General features: G+C 44.4%; 1 protein-coding gene across 1 annotated transcript in view; it reads right to left on the reverse strand.

Annotated features, from left to right (window-relative positions):
• Window positions 1-11,138, reverse strand: part of LOC309559345 (cytochrome c oxidase subunit 7A2, mitochondrial-like) — a 361,900-nt gene extending 350,762 nt beyond the window's left edge. The window contains exons 1-3 of the mRNA XM_082262579.1: window positions 11,048-11,138; window positions 5,974-6,063; window positions 4,622-4,706 (exon numbers count right to left, since the gene is read on the reverse strand). Of these exons, the coding sequence (XP_082118705.1) occupies window positions 4,622-4,706; window positions 5,974-6,063; window positions 11,048-11,062 (190 nt within the window). The 5' untranslated portion in view covers window positions 11,063-11,138. The remainder of the gene's footprint in view (window positions 1-4,621; window positions 4,707-5,973; window positions 6,064-11,047) is intronic.
• Window positions 11,139-13,068: the final 1,930 nt, after the last annotated feature.

The raw sequence follows: 13,068 nt of genomic DNA on the forward strand, positions 1-13,068 counted from the left end.
CTGCTGATTTGGACCTGATTTGAGACCTTATATATGGCTGTGGTTTAGAGAAGCTTGGGGAGAAGCTGTCCTCCTCCTATTTTCTTTTAGCTGTCTTTGGAGTATCCTCATCTATAAACCCTTCTCCTGTTAAAGTTACTCAGCAAAAAATTCCTAAAAGACATCCCCTACACAGTGCCTGTAGGCAGGTGCAGTCCACTTTCTCCAATGCAGGTGGCGCTTAAACGCAGCAGCATTACATAGGTGGAGGATGTCAAGAGAAACATGGTTCCCCTATAGCAGGGATGGGGAACCTCCGGCCCGCGGGCCGTATGCGGCCCGCATGATCCTTCTGTCCGGCCCGCGATCCGTGCCGCTGTGTCAGAAGGAGCCGATGGCTCCGTTCACACAATGTGAATCTCCGAAAAAGGCTGGACCCGAGGCGCAGAGCAGTGCGCTTCGAGCCCGCCCATTTGTGTGACAATAGCGAATGAAAATTCGCTACTGTCTCATGGATCCGCCTCCTCCTCGGCCAATGTCATTGGCCGAGGAGGAGGCGGGAGGCTGGACGCGGGAGGACTCGAAGAGACGCGGGGACTGAAGAGAGGAAGCCGGCCGCCGCTACAACAGGTAAGTGCTCTGGGGCTTGGCACGCTGTTCACTCTGCATTGTGGCTAATCACTCCACATTAAAAGGGGGCACACTCTGGGCACTCCACATTAAAAGGGGGCACACTCTGGGCACTGCACATTAAAAGGGGGCACACTCTGGGCACTGCGCATTAAAAGGGGGCACGCTCTGGGCACTGCTCATTAAAAGGGGGCACGCTCTGGGCACTGCGCATTAAAAGGGGGCACGCTCTGGGCACTCCGCATTGAAAGGGGGCACGCTGTGGGCACTCCGCATTGAAAGGGGGCACGCCGTGGGCACTCCGCATTGAAAGGGGGCACGCTGTGGTCAATCACTCCGCATTGAAATGGGGCACGCTGTGGTCAATCACTCCGCATTGAAAGGGGGCACGCTGTGGGCACTCCGCATTGAATGGGGGCACGCTGTGGTCAATCCCTCCGCATTGAAAGGGGGCACGCTGTGGTCAATCACTCCGCATTGAAAGGGGGCACGCTGTGGGCACTCCGCATTGAATGGGGGCACGCTGTGGTCAATCACTCCTCATTGAATTGGGGCACGCTGTGGTCAATCACTCCGCATTGAAAGGGGGCACGCTGTGGGCACTCCGCATTGAAAGGGGGAACGCTGTGGTCAATCACTCTGCATTGAAAGGGGGCACGCTGTGGTAAATCACTCTGCATTGAAAGGGGGCACGCTGTGGTCAATCACTCCGCATTGAAAGGGGGCACGCTGTGGGCACTCCGCATTAAAAGGGGGCATGCTCTGGGCACTCCGCATTGAAAGGGGGCACGCACTGGGAACTCAGCATTGAAAGGGGGCACGCTCTGGGCACTCCGCATTGAAAGGGGGCACGCTCTGGGCACTCCGCATTGAAAGGGGGCACGCTCTGGGCACTCCGCATTGATGTTACAAAAATCCAAATGGCCCTTGGTAAAAAAAGGTTCCCCACCCCTGCTCTATAGTTTCCTGGGTCACTGGTGGAGCGATATAGTTAAATGCTGGCTGCCTATGTGACTCTGGCAGCCATCTTAGGTGTGACAGAGTCTATTTAAGACCTTGGCTCCTGGTTTTGGTGAGCATTCTAGCATGCGGGGTGTGTAGAGACAGGTCACCCATCTTTCAGGGACAGTACCAGTGGTAGAGAAAGGTTCCAGATGAGGAGGGGAAGCATAGGGATTCGCCACTCTTCTGGAAACCTCCCCACCTGGGCTCAGACTAGCTAGGCCTTCAATCTGTCCCTCGAGACAGATGCTGTCAGCTTGGCTGAAACCTGCTCCACTACACACTGTTGATATCTATGAGTGTTTCCTGGTTAAGCCTCCTACCACCGGGCTTGTTGTGAACTGTTGTACTTTCACTTCAATACGAGTTTTTCAACTGCATCTGGACTGAGTGTATGTTACTGCTGCCGCACCATGCTGCACCCACCCACTAGTCATTATTTTCAGTGTGCGTGAGACTGTGTTTGTGACTGGCAGCCTCTGCACCAGCAAGGGAGCCCTGGTTATTTCCTCAGTGGTCCCTCCAGGGCAGGGTTGCCAACTGTCAGTAAATTTACAAACAGTTTGTAAAATCTGTAATTTTTGCATCTGTCCATATCTGACATTCAGAGACAGGCACAAAAATTACAGATTTTACAAACTGTTTGTAAATTTACTGGCAGCATCATGGTTTGGGCCTGCTTTTCTTCATCAGGGACAGGAAAGATGGCGAAGATGGATGGAGCCAAATACAGGACCATTCTGGAAGAAAACCTGATGGAGTCTGCAAAAGACCTGAGACTGGGACGGAGATTTGTCTTCCAACAAGACAATGATCCAAAACATAAAGCAAAATCTATAATGGAATGGTTCACAAATAAACATTTCCAGGTGTTAGAATGGCCAAGTCAAAGTCCAGACCTGAATCCAATCGAGAATCTGTGGAAAGAACTGAAAACTGCTGTTCACAAATGCTCTCCATCCAACCTCACTGAGCTCGAGCAGTTTTGCAAGGAGGAATGGGCAAAAATTTCAGTCTCTCGATGTGCAAAACTGATAGAGACATAACCCAAGCGACTTACAGCTGTAATCGCAGCAAAAGGTGGCACTACATAGTATTAACTTAAGGGGGCTGAATAATTTTGCATGCCCAATTTTTCAGTTTTTTATTTGTTAAAAAAGTTTGAAATATCCAATAAATTTCGTTCCACTTCATGATTGTGTCCCACTTGTTGTTGATTCTTCACAAAAAATTACAGTTTTATATCTTTATGTCTGAAGCCTGAAATGTGCAAAAGGTCGCAAAGTTCAAGGGGCCGAATACTTTCGCAAGGCACTGTATCTAGTATGTGATCCAGCACTTCCAGGTAGGGGGCCCGCGTGCACTGACTGGCAAAGAGGATGACAGGACAAAGCTCTACAAATGTAAACAATACAAAGCTCTGTCTTATCAGCAGGAATGCACTGGTTTTTGTTTCCCTGCAAAGGGAATAAAAAAATGACACATCCCTAAGCAAAAACACCACACAGTGAATGCACCAAGCACTGTTAGGCACACATTTAACCTCATGATCACCTTAGATGGTAACCCCTTCCCAGCCAGTGTCATTAGAACAGTAACAGTGTATATTTTTAGCACTGATCACTGTATTAGTGTCACTGGTTCCCACAAAGTGTCAGTTAGTGTCAGATTGACTGCAATACTATCACAGTCCTGCTATAAGTCGCCGCCATTACTGGTATAAAATAAATAAATAAATAAAAATTCCAGTATATATCCCATAGTTTGTAGATGCTATACCATTCACGCAAACCAATCAATATACATTTATTAGGATTTATTTTTACCAAAAATGTGTAGTAGAATACATATTGGCCTAAATTTATAAAGACATTTTATTTTTTTACATTTTTTTATTGGATATTTTTTATAGCAGTAAAAAGTACGTTTTTTTTTTTCAAAACCTAATATTTTATTTCATAGCGCAAAAAATAAAAAACGCAGTGTAGATCAAATACCACCAAAAGAAAGTTCTATTTATAGGAAAAAAAAAAAAATCTACATTTCATTTGTGTACAGCGTTGCATGACTGCGCAGTTGTTAGTTAAAGCAACATGGTGGCATAAAGCAAAAAATAGCCTGGTCATGAGGAGGGGGTTAAATCTTACAGAGGTAAGTGGTTAAAGCAGAGTTCCACCCAAATGTGGAACTTCCGCTCATTTGCTTCCTCCCACCCTCCGATGCCACATTTGGCACCTTTCGGGGGGAACGGGTAGCTTAGCAAGCTGCTTGCTGTGGGGACACTCAACAGGAGGGAGGGGCCAGGAGCAGCAACAAAAGGACCCGAGAAGAGGAGGATCCAGGCTTCCCTGTGCAAAACCAACTGCACAGAGGTAAGTATAACATGTTTATTTTTAAAAAAACAAAAAACAAAATAAAACCAAGACTTTAGGCTCGGTTCACACTATTGCGATGCGGGAAGGCTGCGAATTCGCAGCCTGTTCCCGCATCGCACACGCACCCCCGGCAGTTCACACTGCCATATGCGATCCGCTGGGGGTGTCAATGTAATCTTAACGACACCCCCAGTTTGATCGCATATCGCAGTGCGATCGTGCAGTTCGCACAGGATCGGATCGCACAAGTGTGAACCGCTGTGCGATCCGATCCTGATGCGGCAGCAAAAATGCCTCCTGTGCGTCTTTGCTGCGGGTGCGGTGCGAATTTAGCCATACAAACTGTATGGCTAAACTCGCACCGCACAGCTGATCGCATGCCATGTCGGAGCAGTGCGCTCCGACATGACATGCGAACCCGGCACACGCAGAAGTGTGAACCGGGTCTTACAATCATCCAATAGAGTAGCGCAAAAAGCAATTATGACATAAGTAAAAACAAAGAATTTTATAAGTAAAAAATGGAATGTGATTTGCAGCTGTTGGTTACTACATCTTCCACAATGCTCTTTAGGTAGGAGCCACTGGACCCAACACATTGCAGTGATCATATAATAAAAACCTACTGGTCATACCTACAATGGCGATACCCATGGTAATTCGGTAGAGGATGAGGTCTCCTTGACCACCCTTCAGGTGGACTGGCACATTATTGTCTGCCTGCACACAAAAGGGAGCATTAGTTGTACACTAAATATGGTGTACCAAATATTTACAGAACAGATTTTGACAAAAACAGCAACCAACAAACAGGCCATGAAAGTTTGACTTTTAGGATCGGTCCACAGCATGGCCACACATGAATAGCACAAAAACACGTCGTGCATTCCTGTGCGATTCAGAGCAGGTGGTAATAAAAAATGAATGACACCCCAAACACAGGTTGCAAATGCAGTGCGTTTGCCCGCATCTGCCCACATAGTACTTTTATACAATGCGATCTGGTTGCAGTGTGTAATGCAGTAATGCATGCACTACTTTTGGCGTGGTGCAGTGTGGTGCAATTTTAGCACGTTCAAAATGAATGGAGTGAAATTGCATTGCATGATGTGAATTGGACAGGAACGCATAGCTCAATCCTGTGTGATTCATGTGCGGGCATGGTGTGTTCTTGCCCTTAGGGGTTTGTTCACACCTTTGGCAGTTCTTGCCACCCCTCTGAAAAGTGATCTGCAGTTGATTGCATTTCAGAGGGCAGTTGACAGTTGGTTGGGAGGTGATGTGTTGCCTCCTCACTGTCAGGTATAACCCTGGAAAGCCTGCATGATCCCGCCCCCGTCGCTAGCATTATATGCAGTTGCAGTGTGGCCCCATTCGCTTGGGTGGGTCGTGTTTGGCAGTGGTCTTGCTCACCAAAGGAGAAATATGGTACAATTTGTGTAAAACCTTGTTTGGTTGCTTACGAAGGATATACTGTATATAACAACACAGGATAGCGCACATATGCAAAAGAAATGACTATCAAATTTAAAGGCAATCAAAATGAGTAAAAATGGGGATTTAGTCCCACCATATGGCCATATTGTGCTCAAGCCCACCTTTATGTCAAAGTACCCCATTTCCAGTGAGTCCTACACTATCCATAAAACGAAGGATAAATCCAACATCTCTATACCATTAGAGATACTTCCGAAGGATGGTAAAAGTGCAGCTTAACCACATATGATACCTCTTCGCCACCTGTTTTAACCCTGTAAATGCCACACCAACCTGCCCCAACCGTGGGGCATTTGTGGTGCATGCTTGTCAAACTTGAAAGAGAGCATTTTTGCCAGGGCGCGAAGCAAAGCACCGAGACCATGGCAATGAACACACCTGTCTGCTTGCAGCTTAATGGAGTGGCGGTCGGGGCCACTAAAAACACTGACCAACTGTTTTTTTTTTAATTCCCCCCCAACTGCAAATTTGAAGCGAGCCCTAAGAATACCTGGAATATCTTCTGTTTCTCCAGAACGCGATTCTGTAGGTGGACGCGGCTGGAAGTAGACAAAGATCTGGAGAATCTCTGACCTAAAAACTGTAAAGGATTTAGAAATTATGTGTATGTAAGAAAGAGTGTAAAAAAAGATTCAGTGAGCATATCTGTGCTCCAAACAATTAACCACTGCATACTGCTATACATCCTAATACACTTCTGATAAGTTAGCGCTGCTGTGATAGTGGTAGGGAGAGCACACTGCACATGTGGCTGTTTATGAACAAGGGAGAGGGCATATTCCTTTGATATGGAGGGCATGCCCAATGGACAACCTGTCCTAGCTTCTCAGTCTGTGTAGCCGCCTTGCCGTAAGCAGGCGTGTCCCACTAAATTAAACTGATTGGCTGTAGTCAGTTAATGCTAATCTGTAGTTGTCTATGTTTAATTCCCCCTAAGCTCAGCCTGGCTGTTGGTTCTCCCTTCTTTCAGTAGGTGTCTCTGTCACCTCTGGCATTTGTGTGAGGATACAAAGTGGGCTTGGGTTGTAAATATTCATATTCTTTCCCAACCAACCTATAGGAGTTTAGTTGCCAGTGGAGCATCATGGGAAAAGGGTATAAAAATTTGGGGTGTGCTGAAGGAAGCTCTCTTCCCCCCGGACTGTGACCTGAGGAGGGTGCATGTGATCCTGAGTGGCTTATCTTTCTGAGGAGACCTGCATGTGACTGAACTTGGAGCTGTCCCTGTCTGGAGGTAGGAAAAAGTCCTAATGGGGTTGGTTGACTCTCCTGAAGATTGGGCATAGGATGGAGTCCCAATGGGGTTGGCTGAGTCTCCTGAAGACTGGGCATAGGATGGAGTCCCAATGGGGTTGATTGAGTCTGCTGAAGATTGGGCAGAGGATGGAGTTCCAATGGGGGTTGATTGAGTCTCCTGAAGAAGATTAGGCATAGGATGGAGTCTCAGTGGGATTGGTTGACTCTTCTAAAGAAGATTGGACATAGGATGGAGTCCAAATGGGGTTGATTGAGCCTCCTGAAGAAGATTGGACATAGGATGGAGTCCCAGTGGGGTTGATTGACTCTGCAAAAGAAGATTGGACATAGGATGGAGTCCTAATGGGGTTGATTGAGCCTCCTGAAGAAGATTGGACATAGGATGGAGTCCCAGTGGGGTTGATTGACTCTGCAAAAGAAGATTGGACATAGGATGGAGTCCAAATGGGGTTGATTGAGCCTCCTGAAGAAGATTGGACATAGGATGGAGTCCCAGTGGGGTTGATTGACTCTGCAAAAGAAGATTGGACATAGGATGGAGTCCTAATGGGGTTGGTTGACTCTCTCGGAGAAGACCGGACACAGGATGGAGTCTCAATAGGTGTTGGTTGACTTTCCTGGAGAAGAACATTATTGCTGTCCATAATGTCTGCTGGAAGTTACTAGAAAAAAGGAGTGTCAGTCCCGTCAGTCCCTTTCCTGTGGTCCTGTGCAGCAGCAGGTGGAATCCTGGAGATCTGCAGAAGTTCTCTTGAGATGTGTGAGTAATAAACCTACTCTTTGTTTCAAGAATGTGACTGCCACTCAATTTCCTACAGACCCCCAATGCTCACTGAGGTTAAATGTCAGCCCTCCCTGTGTCTGGGGGTGCTCCACCTGTCCCTGGTGGTCAGGATGTGCTTCACAAGGATAGGGCAGATCATCCAGGATGGTAATATTTTGGATAGGCCTCTGGGAAGTAGAGTTTGGCCTATCGGTATATCATGTTAACTAAGCTCCATTTTTCTATTTTTTATTTTTTACACTACTATAAACAGTGAGCTAACCTTTAAAATACAGTGACCTTGGCAATACATTTTTAAATGGACAAACTTTAACAACATGTCAAATACTTACTAATATTTACAGACACGGTGCAAAAAGTAGAATTACAAGAACATGCAAACGCTAATTAAAATAGACTCCATGATTCCCATCATAACAAGATTACTTTAAGGGGTCTATGTATTAAACGTTCCTTATGTGAATGTGACAAACATCCACACAGTCAGAATGAAAATTTACGTTGTTTCCCCTTTATGTGGGGTTCCTATATCGTCAGCGCCATCTAGTGTCCACAATGCTTTTTTGTTTCCTGATTGCAGTATTTCTGGAAAGAAAATGCATTATGGCCACTAGGTGGCACTGGTGCTATAAGAGCTTCCCATATAAGAGAAAAGAGAGCAATTTTTGTTCTGATTGTATAGATATTTGTCACATCTTCACAGCAAACATTTTATACATAGACCTTGTGTATGTGAAAAAACACTTTTTTTTTTTTTTTAGTTTTAAGATAGAGAAGGGAATGCTGTTCTGCTGAGTTTGAATGCAGTTTGTGGAGGGAGGCACCTCCTTTGCCCAGGTGGCTATTGGCTATTGTCACCTATAAAAAAGGGGACATTTTTGTTGTCATAAGAGCAAGGGAAGTGGAGAAATCCATTGGAGCCAAATTTTCTGATGACAACTTTTAAAGATTGGAATTCTCCTTGCTCTTGTTAGAGATCCATTCTCATTCATCCTCATCCTAGTGCATCTCCAAGACAGAAAATGAAGAGTAAGTTCCCCAGCAGGACACAGACAGCAAAATAAAAAAAACCTAGTAGGGAATTAACCCTTTCCTCTACTCTTGGCTATGTATACATACTTTAAAGTGTATCTAAACACAGTCAACAGATTTACTAAAATAATGTAATATAAGGACCAGCCTAAACTATCTAATCAATTTGCATCCAATCAGTTGTTGGATAGATGTAGAGTTAAGGCAGATTCTACAATCGGATTGTAACATACACTATATTGTCAAAAGTATTGGGACATTTACACGCTCATGAACTTTAATGGCATCCCAGTCTTAGTCCATAGGGTTCAATATTAAGTTGGCCCACCCTTTGCAGCTATAACAGCTTCAGCTCTTCTGGGAAGGCTGTCCACAAGGTTTAGGAGTCTATGGGAATGTTTGAGCATTCTTCCAGAGGTGCATTTGTGAGTTCAGGCACTGATGTAGGTCATCCCAATGGTGTTCTATCGGGTTGAGGTCAGGACTCTGTGCAGGCCAGTCAAGTTCCTCCACCCTAAACTCGCTCATCCATGTCTTTATGGACCTTACTTTGTGTACTGCCATCAGATGGCTTTGAGGAAGAAGGTTCTCCCTCGAAACGCGTTAGCCCTATGGACACCTTCAAGTTTGCCTGTCATTATTAAGCATCATGGTCCTGTGGTCTCTGGACAGCTGAAGGAAGACTGCATGATGTGATTTTAAAATTTGTCGCTAAATATTTTATGGTATTGCACTAGGTGGGTGCGCCCTTCTCTTGTTTTTTGCTTTCAGTTTGTGTCATCGTCCTGAGAGGGCAGCAAGACATGCATCATTTGAGCGCAGGGGACATCTACTTGTCTTTCGATCTATGCAAAATGCCTTGTCTGATTGACTCAGTTTGATTGACTTTGATCTAAAATGATTGGAAGGGAAGTTATAGCTATTTGATTGTTTAGGGATTTGATCATTTTGATAAAATTACACATCAGTCAGATAATAAAAATGAAGCCTGTGTGGTCACCATAAGGCTCAATGAAACTCAGTCAATTGGCCAAGATGGAAAATCATTGATAGTTTTGCATCGATAGGCAGATGATTGCATCAATTAATCAGATTATAAGATTGGTAAAAACAGAGATGTGATAACTTATTCTCATAATCGTACTTTAACTATTGATCAAAACCCATGTGTGTCAAATGGATCTAATGGGTTGTCGACTACAGATGAATTATTCCTACTGAATTGATTGGAAAACAAATTGTTCATGTATTGAAGTGTGTATGGACACCATAGAACAATCAGAAGGGAAGTTATGGCTATTTAGTTTGTGAATTAGAATGTTTTAACTGCTATAACAGTTAACACATTTACTGCAGCAGTCAGCCTCTCCTGCATGAACCGACATAGCCCTACGTCGGTGGCGCGCCTGGTTCTGGGGGGGCGAGTGCGCGCTGCCGCCGGCACGCTTCCACCCCCACTAGGCAGTGGGGATGCCGATGCACTGGGCCGGCCGCCGCGATTGCCGCTGGGCACCCGCGATCGCTGAGAGAGAAGGACGGTCAGCTGTTGTAAACACATCTGAACGTTCTTCTCTCTGAAATGATCACAGAGCGCCGGTAATCCTTCTATATAGGATCACAGGTCTCTGTGGTCATTTCACAAGCCCATCCCCCATACAGTTAGAAAACACTCCCTTCGGCTCACAATTAACCCTTTGATCACCCCTAGGTTAACCAATTCCCTGCCAGTGTCATTATTACAGTAACAGTGCATATTTTTAGCACTGATTACTATAGTCAAAAATGTCAGTTAGGGGGTCCGATCTGTCCGCCGCAATGTCACAGTCCCGCTAAAAATCACAGATCGCCGCCATTACTAGTAAAAAAAAAAAATAAATAAATAAAAATGACATAAATATTTCCCCTAGTTTGTAGACGCGATAACTTTTGTGCAAACCAATCAAAATACGCTTATTGCGATTTATTTATATTACCAAAAATATGTAGCAGAAAACAAATTGGCCGAAAAGGATGAAAAATTTGATTTTTAGATTTTTTTTGGGGATTGGTATATAGCAGAATGTGAAAAATATTGTTTCGCACAGGTGATCAAATACCACCAAAAGAAAGCTCTATTTGTGTGAAAAAAAAGGACCTCAATTTTATTTGGGTACAGCATCGCACGACCGTGCAATTTGCTGTTAAAGTAACGCAGTGCCGAATCACAAAAAATGGCCTGGTCATTAAGGGGACAAATCCTTCCGGTCCAGAAGTGGATCAAATCACTCATCGATCGGGTGATAAAATTGAAGTGAGCATGGTGACCAATAGCTGGTACTGGTATACATCAAGGGATAGGTGCGATAAGGTGACCTACAGCAGGGGGTGACTGGTGAACTTTAACTTTCCTAAAAGGATACAAGCGATAATAAAGTAAGAAAACGTGGATCTATATATTAGTGAAATCTTCCACATAGCAGACGGGGGATAGAAGGTTCGGCCTGATACATACCAGGAAATTTCTCATACTGCTGGTCTCTGCTCCCCTCGTCCTCTCTGTGTCTTCTGACAAGGACGCACACAGATGATCTACTCTGCCAGAAATAGACGTAGCAGAGCAGGCCAAACACTCCCAGCTAACATGACACCGGGGAAGGGGGGAAGACAGGGGGTCCTGGCAGAATTAAAGAACAACTTGCTTCATGATAAAACAAGAAGGAAACAGTAGAATAATTTGAGTAAGCACTCTTTTTAAAGGGGATCTTTACCCTAGAAAGACAGAATTAAAAGTCAGTAGCTACAAATACTGTAGCTACACAAAAAAATGGTCCAGGCGCTGATCCTGTGGAAATGTCCCTGGGTGATCATAGTAATCAGGGGGCAAAGATGAGTAAGTGCTTTTCAGACAAAGGTTATCCTCCATCACTAGTCAAAAGTGCTTTTCAGGCTCATTTGGAACCTGCACAGTCCCGTAAACGCATTAAGAATGACAATAAGAATACTGTGAGGTTCATTACGGGCTTCAATGATCAGTATAGGGCCATTTCTAACATCATTAAAAACATTTTAGTATTCTTCGCCTCGATAGCAGATTGGCTCCCATTTTACCCCCTACCCCACAGGTCACCTTCAAGCGGGCACGAACCATTAAAAATGTGTTGGCACCCAGGAAGTTGAAAACTCAATCACGGGTCCTTTATGACATTAGGTGTTACTTCGACAACAGAATAGGAATTTTTCAATGTAAGAAGAGGAGATGTTTGACGTGTCAGTCTGTAGTCCATGGGTGCGCCTCTATCAACAACAAAGGTGACACCTTTAACATCAAACACATCATCACGTGCTCTACGGAGTACGTGATTTATGTGTTAAGGTGCCCCTGTGGGTTACTTTACGTAGGGCGGACCATGCGTACCCTACACAAACGCGTAGGTGAACATCGTAGGTTCATCCAAAAAGGATGCGACAAACATAGTGTCCTCCGACATTTTTTAAAAATGCATGACAAGAATTTCAAACATCTGGAGGTCATGGCCATTGAAACCATTCCAAAGGGCACATTAACAGACAACGAGCGCCACTCCCTTTTATGTAAAAGGGAGGTTTTTTGGATATACAAATTCAATTCCTTGGCTCCAAATGGGTTGAATGAGGAACTAGAGATTAATAGCGTGGTCTGATGTCTGGGCCCCTCATCGGGTTTCCATAAGTGAGCAGGGACTCTATATACTTCCTTTGCTTTTATTCAAATTTTATCTGGTTTTATTATTTTTTTATATTTTTTTATATATTTCCTATTTATATATTTTTATATATATGGTTAACTGCATTTAGAGTAACGGCTATATCTATTATGAATATATACATACAGGTTCATCATGATGAAGGAATTTTATGTATGATATTTTATGGATATTTTTTAATAGATGTTTTTAATATATTTATAATATTTTTAATATATTATGTTCTCAGTATATGATGGTACTCTGATAATAGGTTTTAGTTTATTATTTATTTATTGTCCAGCAATATACCTTTTCACAATAATGTATTAATATTTTGAATCGTTCTATATTCTCAGCGATATTCTTTAATATCAGTAATGTTTATTCATCCTCAGGGTAGCTGTGGGATTCTGCAGAATTCTTTTCGTTTCTTTTCCTCCTTTTTTCCTCTTTTTTGATGTTTGCCATTGGTTAATCTCCATAAGCCCGCCTATCAGTCCGGGTTTAAATGCTTCCTGGTTGCCGATTGCTGCAACTTGACAAAGCACATGCACGCGAAACATGTAGTTGCGGCAACCAGAAAGCAAGTACGTCCATGTCCGTAACCAGCCCGACTTCCTGACTGTAGCTGATCGTCACTTCCGGTGACGCGATCCCCACGTCACTTCCGGTTACCGCGGAGGAGCTGGCGGACCCGGAAACCCAAACACAGGAGAGCTGTCACTAGCCGTGGGACTGTGCGGCAGCCGCGCACAGCGTCCCCCTCCAGCTTGACATCAGCGCAAGTGTATTATTTGAGGTACCCCAT

This window comes from Pelophylax lessonae, assembly GCF_965119305.1.
Source record: "Pelophylax lessonae genome assembly, chromosome: 7".
NCBI classification, from domain to species: Eukaryota; Metazoa; Chordata; class Amphibia; order Anura; family Ranidae; genus Pelophylax; species Pelophylax lessonae.